This window comes from Rana temporaria, chromosome 5 (genome assembly GCF_905171775.1).
Source record: "Rana temporaria chromosome 5, aRanTem1.1, whole genome shotgun sequence".
Taxonomy (NCBI): Eukaryota; Metazoa; Chordata; class Amphibia; order Anura; family Ranidae; genus Rana; species Rana temporaria.
Window position 1 is genome coordinate 146,373,862 of NC_053493.1, and position 26,595 is coordinate 146,400,456.

Sequence of the window (26,595 nt, forward strand, 5' to 3'; positions counted from 1 at the left end):
AGCAAGCTCGAGTTATTTGCTCTGCTGAGTAACTTGTTTGTGTGTCTCTATGAAAAAACATTGTGTCATCAAATTGTCCATCATCTGTGCAACTTAAAATTTATTAGTACACAGTTAACCAATTCAAATCTAATTTTTAGTGTGTACAGTGTTAGTCGTTCCCTTTACTATAAAAGATAAAATTGGCAATTAAGCTGGCCAACTCCTTCCCTATTCAAAGAGGCTCTTTCCTCAAGTTCAGCCATCATGACCTCCTAGTTGTGTTTGATTCCACAAAGTCAATTTGAGTACATTTGTAAATTTGTGGCAAGTTATCCTTGCTATCTGGGCTGAGGAGGTATTGAAAGATATATTACAACACCTTAAAGTGTAAGTAACCCCCCCCCCTATCATTTTTAGCCAAGGAACTTGTCATCTGTGCCTCTGTTTAATCTACAACTGCCATAATGCTGTACATGTGACCAGTTATGACACCAGACATTGGATGGTTTGACAGTTTGGTTGAGAGCACAACCAATGGGAGTGTTACATTTCCAGCAGATGGCGTAAATAAAACTGTTAGATTGATGGGTTTATTTCTGCTTTAATTAAGTTCCATCAGTTTAAGTGAGAGCGTTAGTTATTTTTTGCAACTGTTGGTGCTAATGCATAGGTATGAAGAAGTCCTTAACCTCCCTGGCAGTATGATTATGTCTGGAATTTTGTAACAAAAGCGGTACAATTTTTTGCATGGAAATTTGGCGTTTTATACTGTAGGCCTGCAATTCTTAGGAATAACTCACTTAAAGGATCACTAAAGGATATTTTTTTTTAGCTAAATAGCTTCCTTTACCTTACTGCAGTACTGGTTTCATGTCCTTATTGTTCGTTTTTTGCTTTGAAGTAGCTGTAATTCTGCTGTGATCTCCACACTACCTGCTTGTCTGGCTCCTTATAACCACAGTACTGGGAGCTTTTCACGGTGGTCTAAGCTGTCATTACTGTGTGTCTAAAACTTAACTTTTGATGTAAAGGGACCCTTTTTGGTTGCTATGGACAATTTTCAGTTTCCAGGCAGAAAGAACAGTTTTTATTATATAAAACTGCATGCAGAACACTGGGCAGACTACTAGGGACAAAGGGGTGTGTGTATTTATTTCATACAGTACTGTAATCTGTAAGATTACAGTATACTGTATGTGTATTGTGTTTTTCACTTTTTGAATTTGGCGCCGAACTCGGTCCCTGTGCGTCGTAACGTTGCAGGGAACGGAGCTCAGTGGCACTGTGAATCGAGCGAGGAGACACAGCGGAGGAGCTTGACTTGCCAAACTTCTAAGCTAAATTCAGCCCCCTGGGAAAACAGCCTACCTACCATAAAAAAATTTTTAAATCACAGTGTCTCATTGGCAAACACAATTTTATTTTAGTAAAGTAGGACAATGAGTGAGAGGCACAGAGAAGCACATAGAAGAGACCATTCTCACTAACAAAAGTAGTATCAAGCACCTTATAGTACATGTTCGGTTTTACCCCCCGCTAGCAGTCGAGAAAGGTTTAAAACCCCTCGTAATGCGCCTCTGCAGAGGTGCACTGCCGGCGGTGTAGCCGCGGTGTCCCATTGATTTCAATGGCTTCCATGCATAGCTGCAACATATTTTGCACTCTGCTATTTTAGTAAATCAGCCCTAGTTTTTCTTTCGCTAAAGCAAAAAAATTCGATTGGGTTAGTACACCCAAAATAGATATTTTTATTATAGGGTGGGGCCTGATGAGTTAACTCCTGGCTTCTTAAATATCTCTGAAAATCCAATAACAATGTTACCCTGGGAAACACTGATGATCCTGTGTGGAGCCTGAGAGGTGCACAAAACCCCTGAAGTGGAAAAAGCACGATCAGGCCATCTTATATTCAGGAGGGCCAACCCAAAAGGCGAGAGTGCTCTTTAGCCTTGTACACACGTCCGGTTTTCCCAATGGGAAAACTGCGAGGAGAGCTTTTGGCCGGGAATCCTGGCCGTGTGTATGCTCCTCGCAGTTTTTCCCGCCGGAAAACTGCCCAAAAAACGCCGGACAAAAAAAGAGAACCTGCTCTCTTTTTTCCCACCGGGGTTCCCGCCGGACTTTTTCACGGCAGTTTTCCTATGGGAAAAACTGCGATGGAGCATACACACGGTCGGGAATCCCGACCAAAGCTCTCATCTGAGTTTTCCCGACAGGAAAGCCTCTCGTGTGTAAAGGGGGAAAAGTTACCGAGCAGGTTCTCGGTTTTCCCCCCAGGATTTCTGACAAATCTTTTCCCGTCGGAAATCCCGGTCGTGTGTACGAGGCATTAAACTGTCTTCAGGTAACAATGGCATTAATTATGATGTTGATTACTGCCAGGTTCACTAATAAACACTGGTTGCACATTTTCCACTGAAGTAATTCCTAAAACTTTATTTGAGATTAGAGTTCATAGTGAAAGCAAATGACTCAGCGCTAGTTGTACCTACAGTAAATGTATTTTAGCAAACAAGCTAGGTTTATTGAATGTCATGGTAAAATAAGCATCTCTTGCCACTGTGGATGTACTTTTACTGTGTTTGCCATTTACTTTCTCTCATTTCTGTAGGCAACATTGTAGCAGAGGCAGAATTCCTGGTAAAGGTGACTTGCTTGGTTTGATATATTTAGACTAAACTGAATTCTTCATGGCCACAAAAAACAAGAGTTGGTTTTTAAACAGAGAATGAAATATCTCTACTTGCTTATTCTAGACAGAATTCCAATACATAATAAAATCAGCAGACTATTATGTCTGGTTGCTATACAACAAGCTATAGCAAATCACTGAATTCCTTTATTTTGTATGAATCAGTTATGATATAAAGTGACAATTCTGTACTAGTTAACTTTCCTTTCTTTCAGATATCTGAGATTGTATGGAAGGAAATTTAGCCAAAGTTGACAGCAGAAATATGTTGTATATATTGCTGGGCTGATGTTGGCACCTTTGGCCCATATGATTTTGTCACATGGCTAATAAATTCATAGTGCTAGTTAAAGTGGTTGTAAACACGTTACAACCACTTTTACCTACAGGTAAGCCTAGATTAAGGTTTACCTGTAGGTGCTCGAAATATCTCCCAAACCTCCACGGTTTAGGAGACATTTGCCTTAGGCCCCGTACACACGGGCAAGAATCTCGTCAGGAAAAAAACGTTCCAAGAACCGCGGTTCTCTTGAAAGGCAAGAACGCGGTGAAGTCATCGCGTACTACGAGCATGCGCTCATCACATCATGCCACCATCTTGCTTCACCCTACCTATGCCGTGGAAGCTACCGCGCATGCGTCAAAGTCATTTTGAGCATACGCGGATTTCCACAGCGACAAGTAAGTATACACAATCAAAAAGAGGAATCACCGCTCCAAGATACTAATCAGAAAGTCTTCTCACCTGATCCAAAGCCAAGGGTGCTGGCAATGCATGGAATGATGCAAAATTAAGGAAAAATGTTAGCTATAAATAAGCACTAAAGTTTGGTGTGAAACGAGTCAGCTTTTTACCCAGTCTGCTGTGGCATGCTTTTTGTGTGTTTTTTTGATTCTACAATAAAAGCTATTTATTTTTGGAGTGCGGCTGTCCAGAAAGTTTTTCCTTAATTTTGCAGGTAAGTACCGGTATACACAATCTCGGGTTTCTCGTCGGGAAATAGGTCGACAAGAATCTCAATGAGAAAAAAGAGCGCAGGTTCTCTTTTTTTCTCGTCAAGATTCTGGCCAGATTTCCTGATGAGAAACCTGAAAGCCTCGTACACACAAACGGTTTTCTCGGCAAGAAAGCTCTACCAGCAGTTTTCTTGCTGGTTTTTGCCGAGAAAACCGGTCGTGTGTACGAGGCCTTTGAATTCGGCGCAGCCATGATCGACACATGCTCACTAAAGAAATGGCATGCTCCGTGCCGACTCTATAGTGCCTGTGCTGTGACCATCGACTCCCGCGCATGTGCGGGAGTGACTAAACGCGACTCTGGACAATAGCAGAGCCGGAGCCCATGGCACCGGAAGGAAGAGGGGTTGAAGATGGATGCGATGAGAGACAGGGTACATCCCTGACATCGCGGGCTTCTTCTGCAGGTAAGTGGCACATAATGGGCTACTATCTATGCGATGCATAGTAGCCCATTATGTCTTTACTTTGCAGGGAACAAAAGAGGAAGTAAAACCAATCAGGGTTTACTTCCTCTTCAAAGCGTTTGTTATCCCAACACTTCATATTCCTGATATGTGCCTGCCGTACCATGTACTTGTATGAGAAAGTATCCTGTTCTCTTTGTATTGCTTCATTTATGCAAAATCCTTGGTGTTCCTGCCAGTCCCTCTGTTTTCCTATTAAAAACTGACCATACTAAGCAGGAGAGCACACTGTGGTCAGTTCTCTAGCTATGTTGGGAACTTAGTATGCTTTCCTCCAATGATCAGACTTGTCCTAGATATAATGGTCCAGATTCTTGTAGCCGCGCGTAACTTTGTGCGGGCGTAACGTATCTGATTTACGCTACGCCTCCGCAACTTAGACAAGCAAGTGCAGTATTCTCAATGCACTTGCTCCGTAAGTTGCGGCGGCGTATCGTAAATCAGCTGCCGTAAGCCCGCCTAATTCAAATGTGGAACAGGGGGCGTGTTTTATGTTAATTTTATGTGACCCGACGTGATTGATGTTTTTCACAAACGGCGAATGCGCCGTCCGTGGAAATCTCCCAGTGTGCATTGCTCCTAATACGCCGCAAGGACGTATTGGTTTTGACGTGGACGTAAATTACGTCCAGCCCCATTCACGGACGAGTTACAGAAACGACGCAAAATTTTCAAATTTCGTCGCGGGAACGACGGCCATACTTAACATTGGTACGCCGCACTTACGCCACCATATAGCAGGGGTAACTATACCCCGGGAAAAGCCTAGCGTAAACGGCGTAAATGTACTGCGTCGGCCGGGCGTACGTTCGTGAATTCGCGTATCTTGCCGATTTACATATTTCGACGCGTAAATCAGCATACACGCCCCTAGCGGTCAGCGTAAAAATGCAGTTACGATCCGAGGGCGTAAGAGACTTAAGCCTGTCGGATCTAAGGGAAATCTATGCGTAACTGATTCTAAGAATCAGGCGCATAGATACGATGGCGCGACTCAGAGATACGACGGCGTATCTGGAGATACGCCGTCGTATCTCTTTTGAGAATCTGGCCCAATGTCTTTTTATATCTATACAAAAATGTTTTGCCTTTCATTTCTATTTTAAACTGGGTTGTTTTACAAGGTGATCATTTACAATCACTTTATAATCCAGATGTGTATTACCATTTAATATTTAAAAACGTTTTGCAAAAGAAGGTCCAGAGTCATTTGTAATTTAATTATTCAAAAGAAAAATGATTCCTGCTATACCATTTTACTCAACTAAACAAAATATGGGAATAAAATATCTAATGTGCAGCCCTTTAAAGGAGGGGGTAGGAATTCAACAATTTGAACTCGTTTCTCACCACAAATATCAATAAAATCTTGACAGTTGATCTAGCCCTTCCCCAAAAGTTTTGGCCAATGTTTCACATTTATGGTAGGAAAAAAAAAACAAGTATACAATGGGCTTCCTACAGCAGTAAAAAATATAACCTAAGTGTTTTCCTCAGTGAATAAAAAACACACATCCTAACTTCTAATTTAGGAACAGTGAGTGCCTGCCAAAAGGTTACTTTTCAAGGACAGTTTATTATATTCCATTAACAAACTGAAATACTGCAAAGGGCATTTTAACACTTTTCCTTAAGGCCAGGATGACTTCTCTACAACACGTATTCTATTTCAGGGCCAGCTTTCTCCTTATAATAATGTGCTAAGCCAATAATAGAAGACAAGCAACAATACACACATCTAAATTAAACTACAAATTATTTTGCCATGGGAATATGTTCTTCTATTGGTTTCCCTCAGCAGGGGTTGTATTGTGCTGTAGTCGATGGAATGGAAGGTGAAGTACAAAAAGTAAGACTTAATATGTAGACAGTGATTTAAAGGGGCTGAATCAATGATGATCACAAGCAGACTGCTATCTATATTAAGGTGACCAGATTTTTTTTATTAAATCCGGGGACATATATATATTTTTTTACTGGCAAATGGTAAACTATTTTATACGCATATTTTCCTCAAATTATATATGCAGTCAATGGTGTAGTGTGGGTTGTCAGCGCCCGGTACAAGGCAAGAAATTTGGACCCCCGCCAGACTTTTAGCACTCCCTGAGTCCCTTCCACTAGTAAAGCAGTTCTGACCAACTTGATTCCTACACTGACCTACCTGCAGGGGCGGACTGACAACTCATGGGGCCCCCCGCGCAATAGAAGATAACATTGATGCAAATTCTGCAGCCGACTTAAACAAAAACCTGTCACTTGACTCGAAGAGACTGGTTCTCTTAAAAGATCAACCATCACCTGCTGACACTCAATTTTGCTGTGCATCCAAACTAATCTGTTGCTTCGTCAGAGTATTGAGGAGCTATAGAACAACATGTGACTTCCTCCCCGGATGCAGTACCTGGGTTTCAGAGGCCAATTACCAGGCCCAAACACTGTTCTGTGATTTAGACTAGCTATAGATGGTTCAAATCTCAGCCGGTTCAACAGGGACAAGCGGAGATTCGATCCATGTACGGACAGATTGGTTGTACCCAAGTTGATCCATCGATCGACTTGGGTACAACCTGCACGTTGGATTTCTAGTACACGATTATTGCCAGCGACTATAACCACTAGAAAAAATTACTGGATTCCCACAACCCCCCCCCCCCCCCCAACTACCAGGAGGACACAATAGCTCCACAGGAGGGATTCCCCCATAAACACTGACTGCAGGAAAGGAAATCACATCATTTACTGCCTAACCATTTGTAAGCTAAGGAAAAAACAGAAGCAGCAATATAAGTACATCACAGTTTGGAAAAATTATATTCTCTTTTAGACTTTAATCTCTGTCTTTTTTTGTGGTGGATTTCCCCTCACTTTCTATCCCAGTAACCTCCTGTGTGCTAAGATGAAATAAATGATCAGTTTAGGCTTGCTTTATTTGTAAAAATTTACCTTAACTGCACAACCCTGGTAAGTAAGCTTAAAGCGGGGGTTCACCCGAAAAACACATTTTTAACATTAGATTGAGGCTAATTGTGGGAAGCACAATCAGGTGTTTTTTTTTTTTAAATCAATGCAGTACATACCGTTTTAGAGATAAATGTTCTTCGCGGCTTCCGGGTATGGTGTGCGGGACTGGGCGTTCCTATTTGATTGACAGCCTTCCAACCGTCGCATACAGCGCGTTACGAGTTGCCGAAAGTCAGTGCACAGGCGCCGTATAGAGCAGCACCGACGTTCGGCTTCTTTCGGAAACTCGTGACGCACTGTATGCGACGGTCGGAAGGCTGTCAATCAAATAGGAACGCCCAGTCCCGCAGCCCATACCAGGAAGCCGCGGAGAACATTTATCTCTAAAACGGTAAGTACTGCATTGATTTAAAAAAAAACACCCGATTGTGCTTCCCACAATTAGCCTCAATCTAATGTTAAATTTTTTTTTTCGGGTGAACCCCCGCTTTAAACTGCAAAGAAAAAAAAAAGAATATGTCTGTTTCCTACTTTCCACCATCCATGAAGCTTGAACATGGTTGGACTCCCAGCTTTGACAGAAGAATACAGAGGTGGGGGCTTGAAAAAGGTAGGTATAAGTTACAGGGGCTTGTTATGTCAAGAAGATCTGTCACATTGCCTTGAATTCAGGGAAAAGTGTCAGAGTCTCTTTAAGTTCCTTGGATTCTGAGAAACCTCACAGTACTAACCAGTACTAACCTAGACTGAGAGTTGGAATGTCTGTCAGCTATAATCACATGGTCAGTTTAAGTGTTGCAATAATTGAGACCTGCATTTGACATCTCAATAACTTAATTTCAGTAAACCTAGAGTAGAGTTAGAACATTTTTACATATTACACATCTAGTCAGAGGATAATGATTATTGTCAATAAGATAGTCACTGCAAACTAATTAGGGTTGCATGTTTATGTGGCAGGAAATGGAGCATGCAGATGCTGGACTGTCACGGAGCAAAACAATGGTGATAAATAAGGTCAGGAAAATCAATTCTAGCGAATTTTCTCTATAACCAGGCTTGACCATCAGGCAATAGGAAAGGTCTATAGATATCTGAGCATTCCCTAATGTATTTGTGGGTGCCTTGACAGCCCATACTGGTCTTGGTAAGTGTATTTGTCCTCATCCTTTCCCAATGGATGCATCTTATTACCTACATAGTTGATAAGGTTGAATAATGACACCAATCCATCCAGTTTAACTTGTGTGTGTTTATGTCACTACCATTTCCTATATCCCTGTATAATGCGCTCGCTAAGATGACCATCTAAGACACTCCCTGCTGACACTACATCCTTATTGCTCTGACAGCAAAGAACCCCTTATGGAGTTTAAAGTTATGCCGCTTTTTGTCCAACTTCATTATAGGCCACATGTCCTCTTAAACAACCTGAGACTAAATAGTTTTCTTCCAATGCTAGAATCACCATTGAGATATTTCTACATCATTATCATATCCTCTTACTAAGTTTAATCATTGTAGTCATTCCTAATAACTGAGGTCCTCCAGCCCCTTTATTAGCTTTGTTGCCCTTCTCTTCACTCTCTCCGGTTTCAGCACATCCTTCCTGAGGACTGGTAACCAGAACTGGACTGTAAAGTGGTAGAATTATAGTTTTATTCCTTGAGTAAATACCCTTTTTAATGCATGCTAATTCTCTGCTAGCTTTTCTTGCTGCAGCCTGTAATCCACTAGGACCTGTAGATCTTTTTCCATCCATTTTCCCAAGGGTTTTCCCCCCTAGCGAGTAACTTGTGTTCCTACATTTAGCTCCCAAGTGGATTACTTTACGTCTTTCAACATGAAGTTATTGCACTGCTTAGCTTTGTATCATCAGCAAACACTGAGCCTGAAATACTTATACTAACCTCTATATCATTTATGAATAAATGAAACAGAATTGGCCACATCATAGAGCCTTTGCGGCATCCTACTCACAACTCCAGAGCATTCTGAGCACATATTATTTATTACTGTCCTTTGGAAAACACCTGTAACCAGTTTCTATCCAGGTATACACTATCATTCATGCCAACAGACCTCAATTTGTAAATTAAGCATTTATGGGGAACTGTATCAAATGCTTTGGCAAAATCCAGATACACCACATCTATAGTCAGGGCTTTTTTTCAGGGGGAACTTGGGGGAACTCAGTTCCACCACCTCTGGCTCAGACCCTTTGGTGCCCGCTCACCACAATCACTTGTAAACACAGAAGTCTGGTTTCTGTGTTTATAAGTGACAGCTCCACACTCTGCGTGTAACCCCCCTGAACACTGTACTCTGTATGTAATGCAATCCTGATATTTAATACCCCTTTAAGACCCTTCTACTGTTTGTGAAATCTGAACAGGGTCGTGGTTGAGTTCCTGCACCTATTTTCTGAGAAAAAAAGCTCTGTCTATAGTACTTCCTCTATCTAGATAACAGCTCACTTCCTCATGGAAAGTTAACAGATTGGTCTGGCATCTTTCAAAAATATATGCTGATTACTACTATATATACTGTTTTCATAAGAAAATTCTTGAATATAGCCTCTATCATCCCCTCCAATCGTTATATACTACTGATGTTAGGTGTACTGGCCTGTAGTTTCCAGGTATATATCTTGGCCCTTTTTAAAATATTGGGACCATGTTGGCTTTTTGCCAATAAACTTTCTAGTCACGAAGCTTTCCTTAAAAATGAGGAATAACGGTCTGACTATAAACTGGCTAGGTTCTTTTTTGTATGCTATCTAGTCTTGGTGATTTATTTACGTTTTTAAGTCTTTTGTGAACTTGGGCTTCTGTTAGTAACACAACATGGAATGTACCCTTGTGGCAAACAATACTGTCTTGATTATTATACCCATTATTTTCCTTTCTAAAAACTGAAGAGAAGAATGCACTTCGAATAGTTGCAATCTCCTTGTCATTTGTAACCACCTTCCCCTGATCATAATTTATGGGGCAGATGTGCTCTGACCTTGTTTGCCATTATTTAATATGTTCTTAAAGCACTCCAATTTCCCCCCAGTGTTTATTGTTTCTAGAATTTGATCCCAATGAATACTGTAGTATGGAGCGCAGTTTAGAAAAGTTGGCTCTTTTGACATTTTGAGTTTTTGCACTACCCTCGTGCCTCTTTTTTCTATGATTCATGCTGAATGTAATTACTCTGCGATCGCTGTTTCCCAAGTTATCCCTTTTTTCTACATCTGCAATCAGATTTGTTTATTTGTTAATAGTAGATTTAGCAGATAATTATTTCTAGTTGGGTTATCCACCAAGTGACACATGAAGTTGTACTGCAAGACATTTAAGAAATTACGAGTCTTAAATGAGTGAGTTTGCCTCACCGCCATTCCTAACTGACAGGAGATCAGACTCCTCTTCGTCCTTCAGGTTAGGGGGCTTGTAGCATATACCCAATATCCATTTCCCATTTGTTTCTTCCCTTTGAAGCTCCAGCCACAAGGATTCTACCTCCTCCTTTGCCCCATTAGCAATGCTGTCCCTCATGCTCCCTAGCAAATCACTCCTGACATACAGGCACACCCCTTCCCCTCTTCTTCCTTCGCTGTTGCTTAGATATAAGGAGTACCCCTGGACAGTAGCAAGCCAATCATGTGAGCTGTCAAACTACGTTTCTGATATTTTTACGAAGTTGAAATCCTCCTCGTGTATCAGCAGCTGTTCTTCCAATTTTTAGCTAGACTTCTATAACTTGTAATCATGCCATGCCTTTTAGTTTTGGATGGGTGCACATTATTTTCTCCTTGTTTGTTTCCGAGACTGAAATTGGATTTTGTCCACCTATGCACTGTGGGTTTAGGTACTCTAGTTGCAATACCAATATCGCCCCCCAGTAGCACCCTTTAACGCTCGCTCACTGCTGGCTATACCTTCCTTTGATCCCTCCCTACCACCTAGTTTAAAATTTCCTCCAACTTTCTGGCTATCTTCTCTCCAAACAAAGCGGCACCCTCCCCATTTAAGTGAAGTTTGTTTCTTCCGGTGTACTTATCAGTAAAGACACCCATTGCAGGTTATGGGGGCCCTAAAATACTGTAAAGCAGATTTTAGAAATATACATGCACTTGCTTGCTAACTGGATTAAATAGCACATCCTTTCTATTTACTCTTCACAGGTTCATTTAAAATATATTATAATGGAAAGCTGTAAATATTTTTTGTATATTAAATTGCTTCAAATCTGCAGCTTATGGCCAAAGAAAGCAATCTGAAATGTGTAGTTTAAACAGGAGCTATTCAGATAAAGAAAAGCAACAGAGCCACATTATGAACATTATATAACTTCAGCCTGAGATGTCATAACGATTATATGTCTAAAAACAAAAGCTCATGTAAAATGCATGCCACCCATCTGATCTGCCACTTAATCTTTAAACCAGAAGATTAGGAAGGTAAATCTTATTACATATTCAAGGGACTCAACAAGATCCTATTTTCCCGTTCTGAAACAGACCCTTGAGAACAGTTATTTGCGAGCACAGAAACAATGGCTGGCAGTAGATCTGTGCTACACCGAGGTCACCCTTTCTTGGCAAGCTTTGTTTCACCAGGGCCTTTTGCCAAAAGGTATGTTTAGTTTTCACCCAAAGCAGCTGTGAAATTGAAACCTCCACCAAACCTGACAATAGATCTCAGGGGTGCTGACAGATTTAACCTTAACAATAAGTCCTAGATTGTTCATTTCCTTGTTATTGGCTGTTCTGAAAATTTTACTGAATTGAACATTAAATTGTCAGTCCAGTAAAACGTTTGACTGAACTGCATGAACAACTTGAACAATTGTGCAAGTCAGAGTTTAGACCATACTAGATCCAATCTGCTAGATTTTATCTGATCACCAATGGTGACAGAGTGATTTTAACAAATTAAAAAAGAGCTCATATGGACCAATAAAAAGTCATGCTTATATGGTTAGAGAGAGGATATATGTTTAGTGCATTTTACCTAGAAGAAGCTGACATCTCCTAAAACCATGTGATGCACAAGACTGCCTTCTCAGTTCTAAGGTTCTGATGCTACAAAGAGGAGGCCCATCCATTCCACAGATCAGTGACTCTTATCTGGCTGGTCAACACAAGGCTGCCTTCTCAGTTCTAAGGCTAGAAAGAAGAGGCCCATCATTTCAACAGACCAGTGACCAGGGCCGCCATCAGGGGGGTACAGGCAGTACACCTGTAAGGGGCCCGGAGGTTTTTTTTTTTTTTTTTTAGGGGTCCGGAGGTTCCCAGGGGCCCGGAGGCCCACAGGGCCCCAGATGGCAACCCCCCTTTTTTTATTTATGTTTTATATATTTTTATATATATATATATATATATATATATATATATATATATAAAAAATATATTATTAATAATAATAATAATAATAATAATAATAAAGGGCCCAGAGGTCCCCAGATGGCAACCCCCTTTTTTTTATAAATGTTTTATTTCTTTTATATATATATATATATATATATATATATATATATATATATATATATATATATATATATATATATATTTATTTATTAAAGGGCTCAGAGGTCCCCAGGGCCCCATGTGGCAAACACCCTTTTTTTTTTATAAATGTTTGTTTTTGTTTATATATTTTTTTTATTAAAGGGCCCAGAGGTCCCCAGGGCCCTGGATGGCAACCCCCTTTTTTTCATTTTTTATAAATGTTTATTTTATTTTTTTATATATATTTGTTTTAGTTATTTTTGTATTAAAGGGCCCAGAGGTCCCAGGTGGCTACCCTTCTTTTTCTTATATATATTCCCCCCCCGCTTCTCAATTCGCGGCAGCGCCCCCTCGCTTCTCAATTTCAGCAGGCAGCAGCACCCAACCCCCCCCCCCCCCCCGTTTCTCTGCTCCAGGAGGGCCCATGCCTGAAGCTGTGTAATGGGCCCCATAATTCCTGATGGCTGCCCTGCCAGTGACTCTTATCCGGCTGGTCAACACAAGGCTGCCTTCTCAGTTCTAAGGTTCTGATGATACAAAGAGGAGGCCCATCATTTCTACGGATCAGTGACTCTTATCCGGCTGGTCAACACAAGGCTTGCTTGTGATGCAACACAAGGCTTGCTTGCTTGCTTGTGATGAGCAATGTGCCCTCGCACAACTCCAATAGTTCTGTATGCCAAGCCAGGCCAGTCATTGCCTTTTCTCACACTACATGTTAGTTCTCACAGTCTAGAGAATTGATGTGACAAAATTACAAAGTTAAATTTGCAGAATTAGGCTTCTTTATTAAGATATGTGTTCAATAACCCATCAGATTTCAGTTTAAAACACAACATGAAATCTGATTTGGTATGGTTGCACATATGCTCATATTGTATATAAATCTGGACCTTTTTACATGTCAAGGAAACCCTTTCAAGAGGCAAGAAACCCTTCAAACATGGCTGTCTGGTACTTTTATATGTTTTATAAGAGGTAAAGCAGAATGAGATCAGCTTGATACTGCTGTGCATAAAATATTTCAGAAACATGTTTTTATGTCAGATTTACATTTTAAATATCCTACCTTAGCAAATGTGGTCTAATCCAGTCACATGTTACAATTTAAAAATGCAATTCTATATAAATTCAGTAGAATGTGTAGCGCTTTTAAAAGCTCATTCAAGACCCAATGCATGCATAGGATTTGGAGATAGATGAAACATTGGATGATTATATTTTGGAACATTTTATTTGTTATATGGAAACAGATCTTATAGCTAGCCACACATTTTGATCTCTTTTAAATTTACCAACAGCTATGTAGTGGGAGAATGCACTTGATTGTCAATGTCAAGCGAGTATATTTTGAGGGAAGGCTCATGTATTAAAAAGTTGTATAATCTAAGGCCCCGTACACACGACCAAACATGTATGCTGAAACTGGTCCGCGGACCAGTTTCAGCATACATGTTCGGTCGTGTGTAGGCGCGAGCGGGCAGAATTCCAGCAAACATTTGCCCGCTGGGCCTTTTCCCAGCGGGCAAATATTCGTGGACTTGTTTTAAAACCGTCCGCTGGAATCCTGCCCGCTCGGACATGTATGGTCCCTCGCATGCGTCGAATGGCTTTGACGCATGCGTGGAAGCATTTAAAAGGCAGGCCCGCCCAGGTCGCCGCGTCATCGTCACGGCGACGACGTGGACATGCCCCGCGTATTGTTTACATGCGGACTTCTGTACGATGGTTAGTACAGCCATCGTACAGAAGTCCCCTGGGCAGACATGTACGGTGAAAACGGTCCGACGGACCGGTTTCATCGTACATGTTTGCCCGTGTGTACCCGGCCTAAGTGTTACAGAAACCAATTGTAATTTCCAGGACAATCAACACTAACATACCTTACAAACTCTCTTTTTAATACATTTTTTTGCAACTTGTTGGAAATTCTAGGAGAGGTTTTTTTTTCGAATGGAGAAGGGGTGGATGAGGTATGCCTGGTGATGTGCCACAAATACAGCTCTTCAGGCAAGCAACATCTTTCAGGCCTTGTACTCACGAGCAGACATGTCCGATGAAACCGGTCCGCGGACCGTTTTCATCGGACATGTCTGCCCGGGGACTTTTGTTCGACTGTTGTACACACCATCGAACAGAATTCCACGTGTAAACAATACGCGGGGCGTGTCCGCGGTGTCGCCGCGTCGATGACGCGGTGTCGCCGCGACAATGACGCGGCGACGTGGGCGGGCCTGCCTTTTAAATGCTTCCACGCATGCGTCGAAGTCATTCGACGCATGCGAGGGATGGCGGGCGGCCGGACATGTAGGGTAGGTCTGTACAGACGACCGTACATGTCGGGGGGACAGGTTTCCAGCGGACTATTTTAAAGCAAGTCCAGGAAACAGTTGTCCGCTGGAAACCTGTCCGATCCGCCCGAAAATGGTCCGCTCGGGCCTACACACGGCCAAACATGTCTGCTGAAACTGGTCCGCGGACCAGTTTCAGCAGACATGTTTGGTCGTGAGTACGGGGCCTTACACTTTTATGGGGCTTTTGATTGGTGGACTTTTATCATAGCTTGGAACTTAGGTTTAAAGTATGAGCAGCATCTTTTGTCACTGTACAGCAGGGACGGACTGGCCATCGGCCCACTGGGAGTTTCCCGGTGGGCCGATGGCTCAGTGGGCCGGCTTCAGTGACAGCAGACCGCTGCCCCCCTCCACTCCTTTGTCTCTTCCTCCCCGCAGCGCTCACCTGGGCAGGAACAGAGAAGCAGGGGGAGGACCAGAGGAGCAGGGGGGACAACAGAGGAGAATGGGGGGGACCAGAAGGAGCACGGGGAGGGGACAGATGGCTGACTCAACAGCTATGGCCTGGGAGTTTCTCACTTCTGCCTAACCTTGTCCCGGGTGAAATTATGTCTAGCTTCCCCACTGGTACTGTGTATAAGAGTATTAGTACCAGTCGTTCTACTCTAATAAAGTAGAGCGGCTAGTGGCTAGTGAAGGGGGAGAGGGGGCTTGGGTGGCTGGGGGGACGGGAGTTGTCCGGCCGCCATGGGAGAGACCTGTCAAAGTGGGCCAGTCTGGATGAAGTCCAGGGCCAAATTTTTGTCCCAGTCCAGCCCTGCTGTACAGCAATAATATGTAACAATTATGGTTTTACAGAAAAGTAAGTTACCTTTTCCAGTGCATCCTTGTCAGTTAAATCTTGGACAGCTACAAGTTTGATGCTAAAGATAAAAGAAAACACAGGTAAGTACTTAGATACAGCATATGACAAATGTTGAGCAGATTAAAGGAGTTGTAAAGGTAAAAGTTTTTTTACCTTAATGCATCCTATGCATTAAGGTAAAAAAACATCTGACAGCACCCCCCCCCCCCCCCCCCGAGCCCCCGTTTTACTTACCTCACCGTTCGAAAGTCCCGGGCGCGTGCTTGACATCCTGCTCGGTTCCCAGCCTGGCCGTTGATTGGCTAGGCTGGGCGGATTGATAGCAGCGCAGCCATTAGCTGGCGCTGCTGTCAATCACAGCGGATGACGCGGCGCGCCGGGGGGCGGGGCCAAGTGATACAGTCGGCGGCTATGGCCGCTGCTGTATCACGGGAGCGCGCTCGCAAAAGCTTTCCACCATGCGAGGGAGCTCGCATGAACGTGGAAAGCTTTTGCGAGGAGGAGCCGAGACAGCCGCCGAGGGACCCCAGAAGACACGGATCCGGGTCACTCTGTGCAAAACGATCTGCACAGTGGAGGTAAGTATAACATGTATGTTATTTAAAAAAAAAAATAATTGTACCTTTAGTGTTCCTTTAAGGCTGGCCATAGACGGTTCTAAGGAACTGACCAAGATTAGAACCAAGTATGGGCAGGCTGAATGTATCAAGTTGATCTATCAGTTAATTGGGTACACCCAGTCTGCCGTATTTTTATATGCGAATATTGCTATCGGCTGGTGTAGCTGATAGCAATAATCACTGGCCCAGATTCAAGAAGCTATTGCGCCCGCGCAACCATAGGTTGCGCGGCGCAATAGCTGTTTTGCTCCCGCGTAGCGAATGCCCCTGATTCAGGAACATCGCTACTCGGACTGCAGCCTAGGATATGACAGACATAAGCCTCCTTATGCCTTCATATCTCAGGCTGCATTCTTGCGTTGGCTGCTAGGGGGCGCGGCCATTGTGATCGGCGTATAGTATGCAAATTGCATACTACCACCGATTCACAAAAGTTGCGCGGGCCCTGCGCACGCAAGGTACGGAGTTTCCGTACGGCGACTTTAGCGTAAGGCTGCTCCTTCTCATAGTAGGAGCAGCCAATGCTAAAGTATAGCCGCCCTTCCCGCTCGTGAAATTTAAATTTCACGTCGTTTACGTAAGTGATTCGTGAATGGCGCTGGACGCCATTCACGTTCACTTAGAAGCAAATGACGTCCTTGCGACGTCATTTGCCGCAATGCACGTCGGGAAAGTTTCCCGACGGAGCATGCGCTGTTCGCTCGGCGCGGGAGCGCGCCTAATTTAAATGATTCCCGCCCCCGGCGGGATCATTTACATTAGGCGCCCTTACGCAGGGCTAATTAGCATAGCGCCCGCGCAATTTACGGAGCTACTGCTCCGTGAATCGCGGGCAAATCGAAATATTTGCGTGGGCGCAGAGAAAAATCGTTGCCCTTTGCCCTTTGCCCACGCAAATATTGCGCGGATCTACCTGAATCTGGGCCACTGTCTTCCCCTAGCAGGGGCGGCTTCCAACCCTTTTTTTCCAACCTGTGACAGAATATTGGAACCAAATGCATAAACCTGTTTTCAAGTGAAGTTTAAATGCAGTCTGCCAGAAGTGAGCTTTGGGCATATAAAAAAACAAACAAAAAAAAAAACACCACCTACTTCACTAGAAAGGAAATTACATGTATTTCTAAATAAAATTGGGTATTTACCAGAAAATGTCCTTTTTTTAGATTAATGTTATCACATGCAAACCAGTATGTAGACTAGGAGAGGGAGGACCAGCACAAAAAGGAACTTAGGCCCTATTGCATTGCACTGGGCTTTCAATGTAAACCTGGCCACAAACAATACAATCTGCTTGCACAATATCCATTAAGTTTACTCAAGCAGTGTGAGGTCCCTAATGACTGGATATAATTTTACTGATATATTCTACCTCCAGTCAAAAAGACTCTTTTCATTTTGGATATAGTTGGACATGGTTAGACTGTGGCTTCACTAGGTAGATTGCGCACTTTATATCCCTGTAACATCCTGAAAGCGATTGATGATGTTAAATCAAATAGGGATAGAACAAAACGATCAGCTATTAATTGCTAGTATTTATTAAAGCGGGGGTTCACCCTAAAAAAACATTTTTTTTTCTAGCATGCCATCAAGCATACTAGCGCAATCTATAGTACGCATTTCTTTTATTTTTTGGCGCCGTACTTACGGTTTACTGCCGTAGTGACGTTTCAGACTCCCCGCGGGGAATGGGCGTTCCTCTGCACAGGGAAGATGATTGACGGCCGGCTATGGCGGGTCACGCTGCCCGAAGATAGCCGAAATAGGACTTGCCTCTTCACGGCGCCTGCGCAGTCAGCTCCGATGTCTGTGCGCAGGCGCCGTATAGCGCCGTGAAGAGGCTAGTCCTATTTCGGCTATCTTCGGGCAGCGTGACGCGCCATAGCTGGCCGTCAATCATCTTTCCTGTGCATAGGAACCCCCATTCCCCACGGGGAGTCTGAAACTTCACTTCGGCAGTAAACCGTAAGTACGGCGCCAAAAAATAAAAGAAAGGCATACTGTAGCTCGCGCTAGTATGCTTGATGGCATGCTAGAAATTTGTTTTTAGGGTGAAACACCACTTTAAGAAATGTAGGAGTTAAAAAATAATTAAGAAATTGAAAATAACAAAAATCTGCAGCACTGGGGGCATACATTTTCCCTCACACGTAATTTTCATTGCCACAATGAAAAATGACAGGCTTTCACTGGATGGACATCAACATTTAATGGGCAGCTTAAGGCTAACCGCAGATGATCCAGATTATAAATCTCACCAGAGCAAAGTGCAGTTAGAGATGTACCCGTTAACCCGCTAACATAAGGTACCACCACCAGGAGCCGTCATAATGTTTTTCACGTGTGGGTAAACATGACATGCTGTAGTAGGTCAATGTGAATAAGCCATTGTACTGCTTGCATTTGAAAAATACCGTTAAAGGTTTTAGGGTGCTTTCACACTGCTCCATTGAAAAAATGCTTGATGCTTTTCCAGTGTGTTTTCTGGGTGCCTGACTCCCAGCATGCACTTGTGAAACATGGACAGGCAACTCAAAAGACGCACTGAAACCACAACTGTGGTGCATTTTTGATGCTTTTCTATTCATTTCAAATGGGTGCTGTGTTTTTTGGTGCGATTTTAAAAAGTGCACCAAAGATGCAGCAAGCAGGACTTTTTAAAATGCACCACACATGCAACGCAGTGGTGTGAAGGGTCCCATAGGATTTAAAGGGACATATTTTTATTGCGCTTTCCTTGAATTTTTAGCAAGGTAAAAATGCAGAAATAAAAAGCATCAGTGTCAAAGCAGCCCAGTCACTACAGAGCTGCATTGACCTGTGTCTTTTATAGCTGACTAGAGTTCAACTCTAAAGTATAGTAGCTAGAGGGTCAGCATTACAGACAGGCAAGTCACATTTTTTAGGAGGTCAACAATTGCTCCATATAGTTCATTCTTGGTTCATAAAAAAACTAAAAAAAAAAAAACCACACACAAACATAACATAATATATAATAAATATATATTTATATACATATACATACACACACACACACACACTGTATTTTACCCGCTGTATACGCATACACACACACACATATATATATATATATATACACACATAAAATTGTATCTGGAAATTATAATAAAATAATAGATTCAGTGTATAGAGGCAGCAACCAGTTAAAATTACTTTTTTAATCAAAAAATATATAGCTTTGTTCATCAAAATCTGCTTTGATTGCAATAGGTTTGCAATTTTTCCCCAACTGTTGGGACAAAAGTTCCTGCATAAAGATCAGTAAGTAAATAGATCTGTTTTCAATGTGTAAAAATTAGACAGTTCGTTTTATATATATATATATATATATATATATATATATATATATATATATATATATATATATATATATATATATATATATATATATATATATATATATATATATATATATTCCTGCATACGCTTGTCCTCAGATTCAGCTTTTTAGATTTTGCGTGACAGATCTGAAAACAGTGCGTTTTTACATACCTGCGTGAACACCTCCATTGAAAACAATGGAGCTGCGTTCAAATCCATGCTTAAAAAACTGTCGTATATGCGTGTTTATTACGGCTGTGTAAATGAGGCCTACGGCTTACAGAATGCCTCAGTATGCAGTTTACATTTTATTGTTGACATAAAACGAGTCAGAAGAAGAAATAAATACACACTGACAGCTCTATGTTTACCTAATAATACTGCAGCCTGCACACACTTAACTAATCCAGTTTGATATTGATATCCATGCAAAGTCAGCATTCAGTAAGCTAATAACACAATGTTCTATCAGCTGCATTAGGACAGTAAAATGGCTTTTACAGTAAATCATTAAAAGCTATTAAATGTCTCTACAGCATGTTCACTTTCTTTCTCCAGTGTGTGACACACGAGAAGGGAATGTATTTCTTCCTGTAAATTTGTTTTACAAGAACTAGTATCACTCTTGTAACCTAAAAATACAGCAAATCAATTGGGATGTGTTTGTGTACATTCGTTTGCCAAATCTAGTGAGTAAAATTGTAAAAGAGTCACATTCCTGGACCAAAATAAAGCTTTCTTATAGAAAAAAAAACTAAATTGCACCACCTGGAATGAATGCCTAAAGTTTAACCAAATTTGAAAAAATAAAATAAAATAAAAATCACATACACATATATACACACATACACAAACACTGTGGCCCGGATTCACATACATTGGCGCATATTTATGCCGCCGTAGCGTATCTTCTTTACGCTACGCGACGCAGCGCAGAGAGGCAAGCACCGAATTCACAAAACACTTGCCACCAAATCTGTGCTGGGTTTCTTAGGCGTAAGTCGTTGTAAGTGGAAGTGGGCATGAGCCATGCAAATGAGGCATGACCCCATGCAAATGATGGGCTAAGCGCCATAAAGATACGAATAACAAACGGCGCATGCGCCGTCCCGTGGACGCATCCCACTGCGCATGCTCAGAATCACGTCGGAACTACTCCCTAAGATACGACAGATCACTGCCTACGACGTGAACGTAACCTACGCCTAGTCATATTCACGTACAACGTAAACGACAAAAGATACGACGGCTTTAGTTCCCTGGTCCATACCTTTGCATGGGTTGCGCCTCATATATGGGGAATAACTTTACGCCGGACGTAGCATTTAGTCTTACGCAAACTGCGTATATTATGCGCCGGGCGCAAGTACGTTCGTGAATCGGCGTATCTCCCTCATTCGCATATGTGTATAGCAAATCAATGGGAGTGGCAAATGCGCCCAGCGTAAATATGTGCCCACGATACGACGGCGTAGGCAAGTTACGTCGGTTGTAGGAAGCCTATTTTTAGGCTTATCTTAGTATGTGAGTCGGCGTATAGATACGACGGCGCACATTTGTACTTACGTCGGCGTATCTTGAGATACGTTGGCGCAAGTGCTTTGTGAATCCGGGCCTGTATGATTCTAAACAAGATTAACTGTACTTTTAAATTATTTGTCTCCATTCCAAAAATATATTATCTGTGATATATTTATTTTGTTAAAACGAAGAGGCATTTAAAGCTTTTTGAAGGATTATTTTTGGTAAACACAATTTTCAAAGGATAAAGTAATCCGAAACTGTCGCTCACTTATGATAACGGTTTTACCGATAAAATCATGAACACCTCTGATTGGAACTGATTAGACCAGTCAATTACTTTTGTCCAAATATATCTACTGATGACTGTTTTACGAGGCTGGAAATTATCTAGCTAAAAAAAAAAAGTATGTTCTGTTATGTATATAAGTGGTATGACATCAGCGTATACAACTTTATGATACCCACTGGCCACTATAGTGTCCTCGAGTACAATCATCCAGAATTAGGTCTCCCTACCCAATGACCCCAAAAACCACCACACAATGCACAGTAATCGCCAATAAGTCAGCCCTTTATTTTGTTCCTCATCACATTGACCCAAACAGACCAAGGGCTCATTATTATACCCAACTCCTTGCCACTCATTAGTCTAATGCCAGATTCCTAAACAACATAGTGGTTCTCTGCAGCAGTTTATCATACTGTATTGGAACATAGGAAAAAATATTTTGCTTGAAGATGTTAAAGATCAGGAAAAAAAAAAATTGGACAAAAAAACAGCCCTAAGTTCTTTATATCCTGTTCTTAATAGACAAGTGACATTAAACATAATACATTGTAACATTACCTGACCCCCTTCTCACCAAAATCTTATGCTTACCTGCCCTTCCTCTTGTCTAACCCTTTTTGTGAAAAACGCCTTGTACAGGTTATAGGCTATGCAAGTTAAAACACATCTCCTCTCAGAATATTTTTTTAATATGTAAATATATTCTTAGAATATACTTACTATTGTGATATTTTGTTTTCAATTAATTATACCGACAAATGAGACTTCGTAAATTAAGAGCTTGTAAAAATAAAAAATTGCCTCTACATGTAATAAGGACCTAGGCACAGTTTTTGTACTCAGTTTACCATGTACGTCAATGAGTACAATAAAACAATAACCTTCATACAACCTAGAGCCTTGAGACATATAATACTGGGATGTGCATACATAAATATTAAACACAGTACATTCCATTAAGGGTAGAAACACCTTACTGAGGCTACTTTCTCCTGACACCATTTCGCTGCATTGGTCTCTACAGGTGAAAAGGTCCTAAATTACCATATGTGCCTAATAAAGATTTTCATATTTTTAACAAAGTTACATGGATATATCTGATTCCACATTCTCAACAACCTTTCAAAAACGTCCCTACTACCGTCCCTTTATACCGTCTAGAACCTTGACACTGCAAGGAAAAAAATATATACTTATAGGAGTTTGCACACCATAATATTCTACAGTTAGGGGGCGTGGCCTGGACCGTGAGGAGAATGGACGCTTAAGCTCTCAGCTCCTGTCACCTCAGAGCAACCCGAGCTATTTGCAGATCACCCAGCCTAATTTAACTCGTCTTTTTGGAATGGGTACAGCCTCTAGACACAACTCTGCATCCCGGTCCCGTTCGCCAAGGGAAAATACCGGCGCTGGGTCACAAAACACACCGGAGCTGTTCAGAGCGCCGAGAAACAACATGGCGTCGTCCCGCCAGTGAATCACCTCAGAAATGGAGCAACCTTTACACTCAGAGGGGAATGAGATTATACTAAGTCCGGAGCCGTCACCTCCCACTGCTCCCTCGGACGGGCTTTACCGGAATCGCATGATGCAGGCTCACACCGGACCCTGACTATTGATGACCTCAAAAGCGTTGCTTTAGATATTAAGGAAACCTTGGCAGCAGCCATTTCAGAACTACGCCTGGAGTTCCGCTCCCTCACAAACAGGGTTGCACAGACCGAAAGCGCTCTGGAGGATCAAAAAACGGTTCTGAGACGCTCAACAATAAAAGTTGACGATCACACCCCCCAATTAAGGGACGTTAACCGCCATATGGAGGACCTTGACAACCGTGGAAGACGCCAGAACCTACGGATTAGAGGTATGCCAGAATCGGTTGAAGGGGACCTTATTCCTAGCTCTGTAACGGCCATTTTCAACTTTATCCTAGAAAGACCCCCTCAAACAGCAATTGACATAGTCAGGATTCATCGTGCACTACGCCCCAAAGGTAGAGAGTCGGATCCACCTAGAGACATTGTATGCTGTCTGGCGGATTTTAGATTAAAGGAAGACATACTGAGAAAGGCAAGGGGCAAACGTTTATCACATGATGGTGCACCGATACAGCTTTACCAGGACCTATCCGGTATTACGCTTAAACATCGCCGTGATCTCAGGCCCTTACTGGAGGTGTTAAGGGGGAAAAACATAGGCTATAAGTGGAAGTTCCCCTTTTGCCTTTCCGCTACTCATCAAGGCCGTACTGCACTACTCAAGGTCCCAGAAGACCTGCCACGCTTCTGTGACACATTAGGGATCCCCATTGTGTCGGTGCCAGAGTGGTATGCGATTTATCGCCAGTCAGTCAACAGATGGCCATCTCCACGTGCAGATCCAATGGAAACACAAACCACTAGTTTCCGTCGCCGAAGATCTCCATCAGAATCTAGGAGCATGCGAGACTCGCAAACCCCCGGTGGGGATCACCAGGAACCTCTATTGCCAGCAGCCCGGAGAGCCCGGAGAGACCGCTAAGATCAAATTAATTTTGTTTAAGAAAGAGCAGTCCCCTTTTTCTTGAAAACCCCGGTCACTTTACTGTATACCTATATAGACACAGACTGGATAAGGACACCTAACTACTGATGTCCACAAATCAGCCTCTTCACTGTCGCATCTCGAGAAATCAATTAGATGAAGCCCTGTTGAAACTTCCCAACCAGGTTATTTGGGAACACATATACCCAGTGTTTCAATGTTGCAAACTGTTTTATTTACTATTTGGTAAATTTGGAGATTTCTTAACACCCAAGATGTTATGTTGTAACCTTTTTTCCACCATGTTTTTGATACTTCTCTAATATGATACTATCACACCCCTTGTTTTGTGTGGTATAAATATTATCACACAACCACAGCTGAGCAATGCTCGACAACAGTCTCCTTCTATACTCTTTTGAAACTCATTACTATAGACATTGGGAGCTTTGAACTTTCTACGTTCTAGCTGGTGGCCTTGCAAGGAAGAAACTGCAATATACATCTGTCAAACATTGAATTCTAATACAGAAACACCGACAGACAATGCATGGCCCCAGATCTGCAGCCTTTAGCACACAGGTTAATAATCACCAGTACCCGCACATGGGCACGGTGAAATTTAAATTTAAAGCATTTTAATTTTGAATATTGTTTTCTCTCAAATACTTAATATATTTGTTGGCAATGTTTTAGAGTTCTGATATAGTGATATATATTCCCAGTGATATTACACATAGGCCCTTTCCGGTTGTTCATCTGTCCCTGGGGTCTGGGCTGACTCTGGATCCCAGGTTAGAGGAGGGTTATGATAGCCTAGCATTCTCGGACCATACGGTTTGAAAGGGTTCCCTCACAACATGGGGAAATAGCTAATGAATGTTACTCCAGATCGAGTCTAGATTCCGGGTTTTAAGGATAGGTCTCTTCAGACAATAGGTAACTCCTCAACTGTTCAAGGGAGTGGTTCTTGTGCAGTAGCTGTACATTTTTAGTTCATCTACATATAGCTGGCAAATAGCACATGGTAATGTGTGGTGTTCTGAGGTGGCATATGCTGCTTTCACTGTTTTCACTTTCTGTTAGTACTTAGAGCAGACGTTACCGGCTACATCTATATCTTAGCTGTTCTTCATTATAGGACAGACCAACCCCCATACGGTAGGGCCTGGTAGCCCCTATACCCGCTGGTCGTGGTTTCTATAATTGAGGTGCACCGCACCCTTCGCCTAACGGCATTCCCTTTTATTTATTAGGGTAGTCATCATACCCATCGTCATTTTTCAAATTCTCAACTCTTTGAGGGCTCATAGACCTCTTTACGTGTCTAAGACTAGATTCTCCTTTCTACCTCATATACCTATCCCACCTTGGATTCCCTGTTCAACTTTCGTTTCCCTCCTTCCCCACGACAATGACTGACTTTCCTACCCCATCCTTGCAACCTACTGACCAGGACATGCCTTTTTTAAATCTTAAGCTGTACTCCATTAACATCAGAGGATTAAACACACCTGAAAAGCGCTCTTTATTGCTCTCTTCTTTACATAAAGAGAAACCCCAAATTGTATTACTTCAAGAAACTCACTTTAGGTCAGACAGTATTCCCGTCCTTCGAAGTCGCCATTTCCCTACTGTATTTCATGCCACTAATGATGTTTCAAAAACCAGAGGAGTGTCCATTCTATTATCCAAACATTGCCCACTTAAAGTGGAAGATGTTGAAACTGATCCTAATGGAAGATTCATCTTCCTTAAAGGCAAAATATTCAACTCTCCAGTTACAATCGCAAATATCTATGCACCTAATTCACAACACGTTAGTTTATTCCGAGACACTGTCCAACGACTCACGGTTTTTCGATCTGGAATGCTGATCATGGGTGGGGACTTTAATGTGCCACTAACTCCCCTCCTTGATGCTTCGAATGGCTCCTCCTGCCTAACCTATCGTACATTGCGAGCAGTTAAAACCCAATTAGATCTGCTTACCCTGCATGATACCTGGCATTCATTATACCCCACAACTAAAGACTACACCTATTTTTCACCCTTGCACGCCAGGTATTCACGTATCGACTATTTTTTTATCACCCAGGAGGACCTTATTCGACTCACCAGTGCATCCATTGAACCCATGGTGTTATCAGATCACCACCCAATCGCTATTACACTTACTTGGAGGGGTCGGATCCCTGGTCGACCTGTATGGCGAATGGACGATTCTATCCTTTTGGATCAGAGTTGCATAGCTGAATTGTCAGAATCTATAACGCACTACTTTTCGGATAATTCATCTCCAGAGATAACTCCCGCTTCTGTATGGGCAGCTCACAAATGTGTTCTCCGGGGGAAGCTTATCTCTATCATGTCTAAACGCCGCAAGCTGCGTGAGGCTCGACTTGAAGAACTTCTTGCCAAAATCAGGACCCTGGAAGGGGCCCACAAACGCTCCCTAGCTGTACATTCTCTTGAAGCTTTATTAGAAGCTAGGAAAGGTCTACAGGCAGAGCTTC

At 42.3% G+C, this 26,595-nt stretch overlaps 1 protein-coding gene across 1 annotated transcript in view; it reads right to left on the bottom strand.

Annotated features, from left to right (window-relative positions):
- The window catches only part of EEPD1 (endonuclease/exonuclease/phosphatase family domain containing 1), a 208,132-nt gene that overhangs the window by 45,744 nt on the left and 135,793 nt on the right, over positions 1-26,595 (bottom strand). The window contains exon 2 of the mRNA XM_040353224.1: positions 15,788-15,839. Coding sequence (XP_040209158.1) covers positions 15,788-15,839 — 52 coding nt within the window. The remainder of the gene's footprint in view (positions 1-15,787; positions 15,840-26,595) is intronic.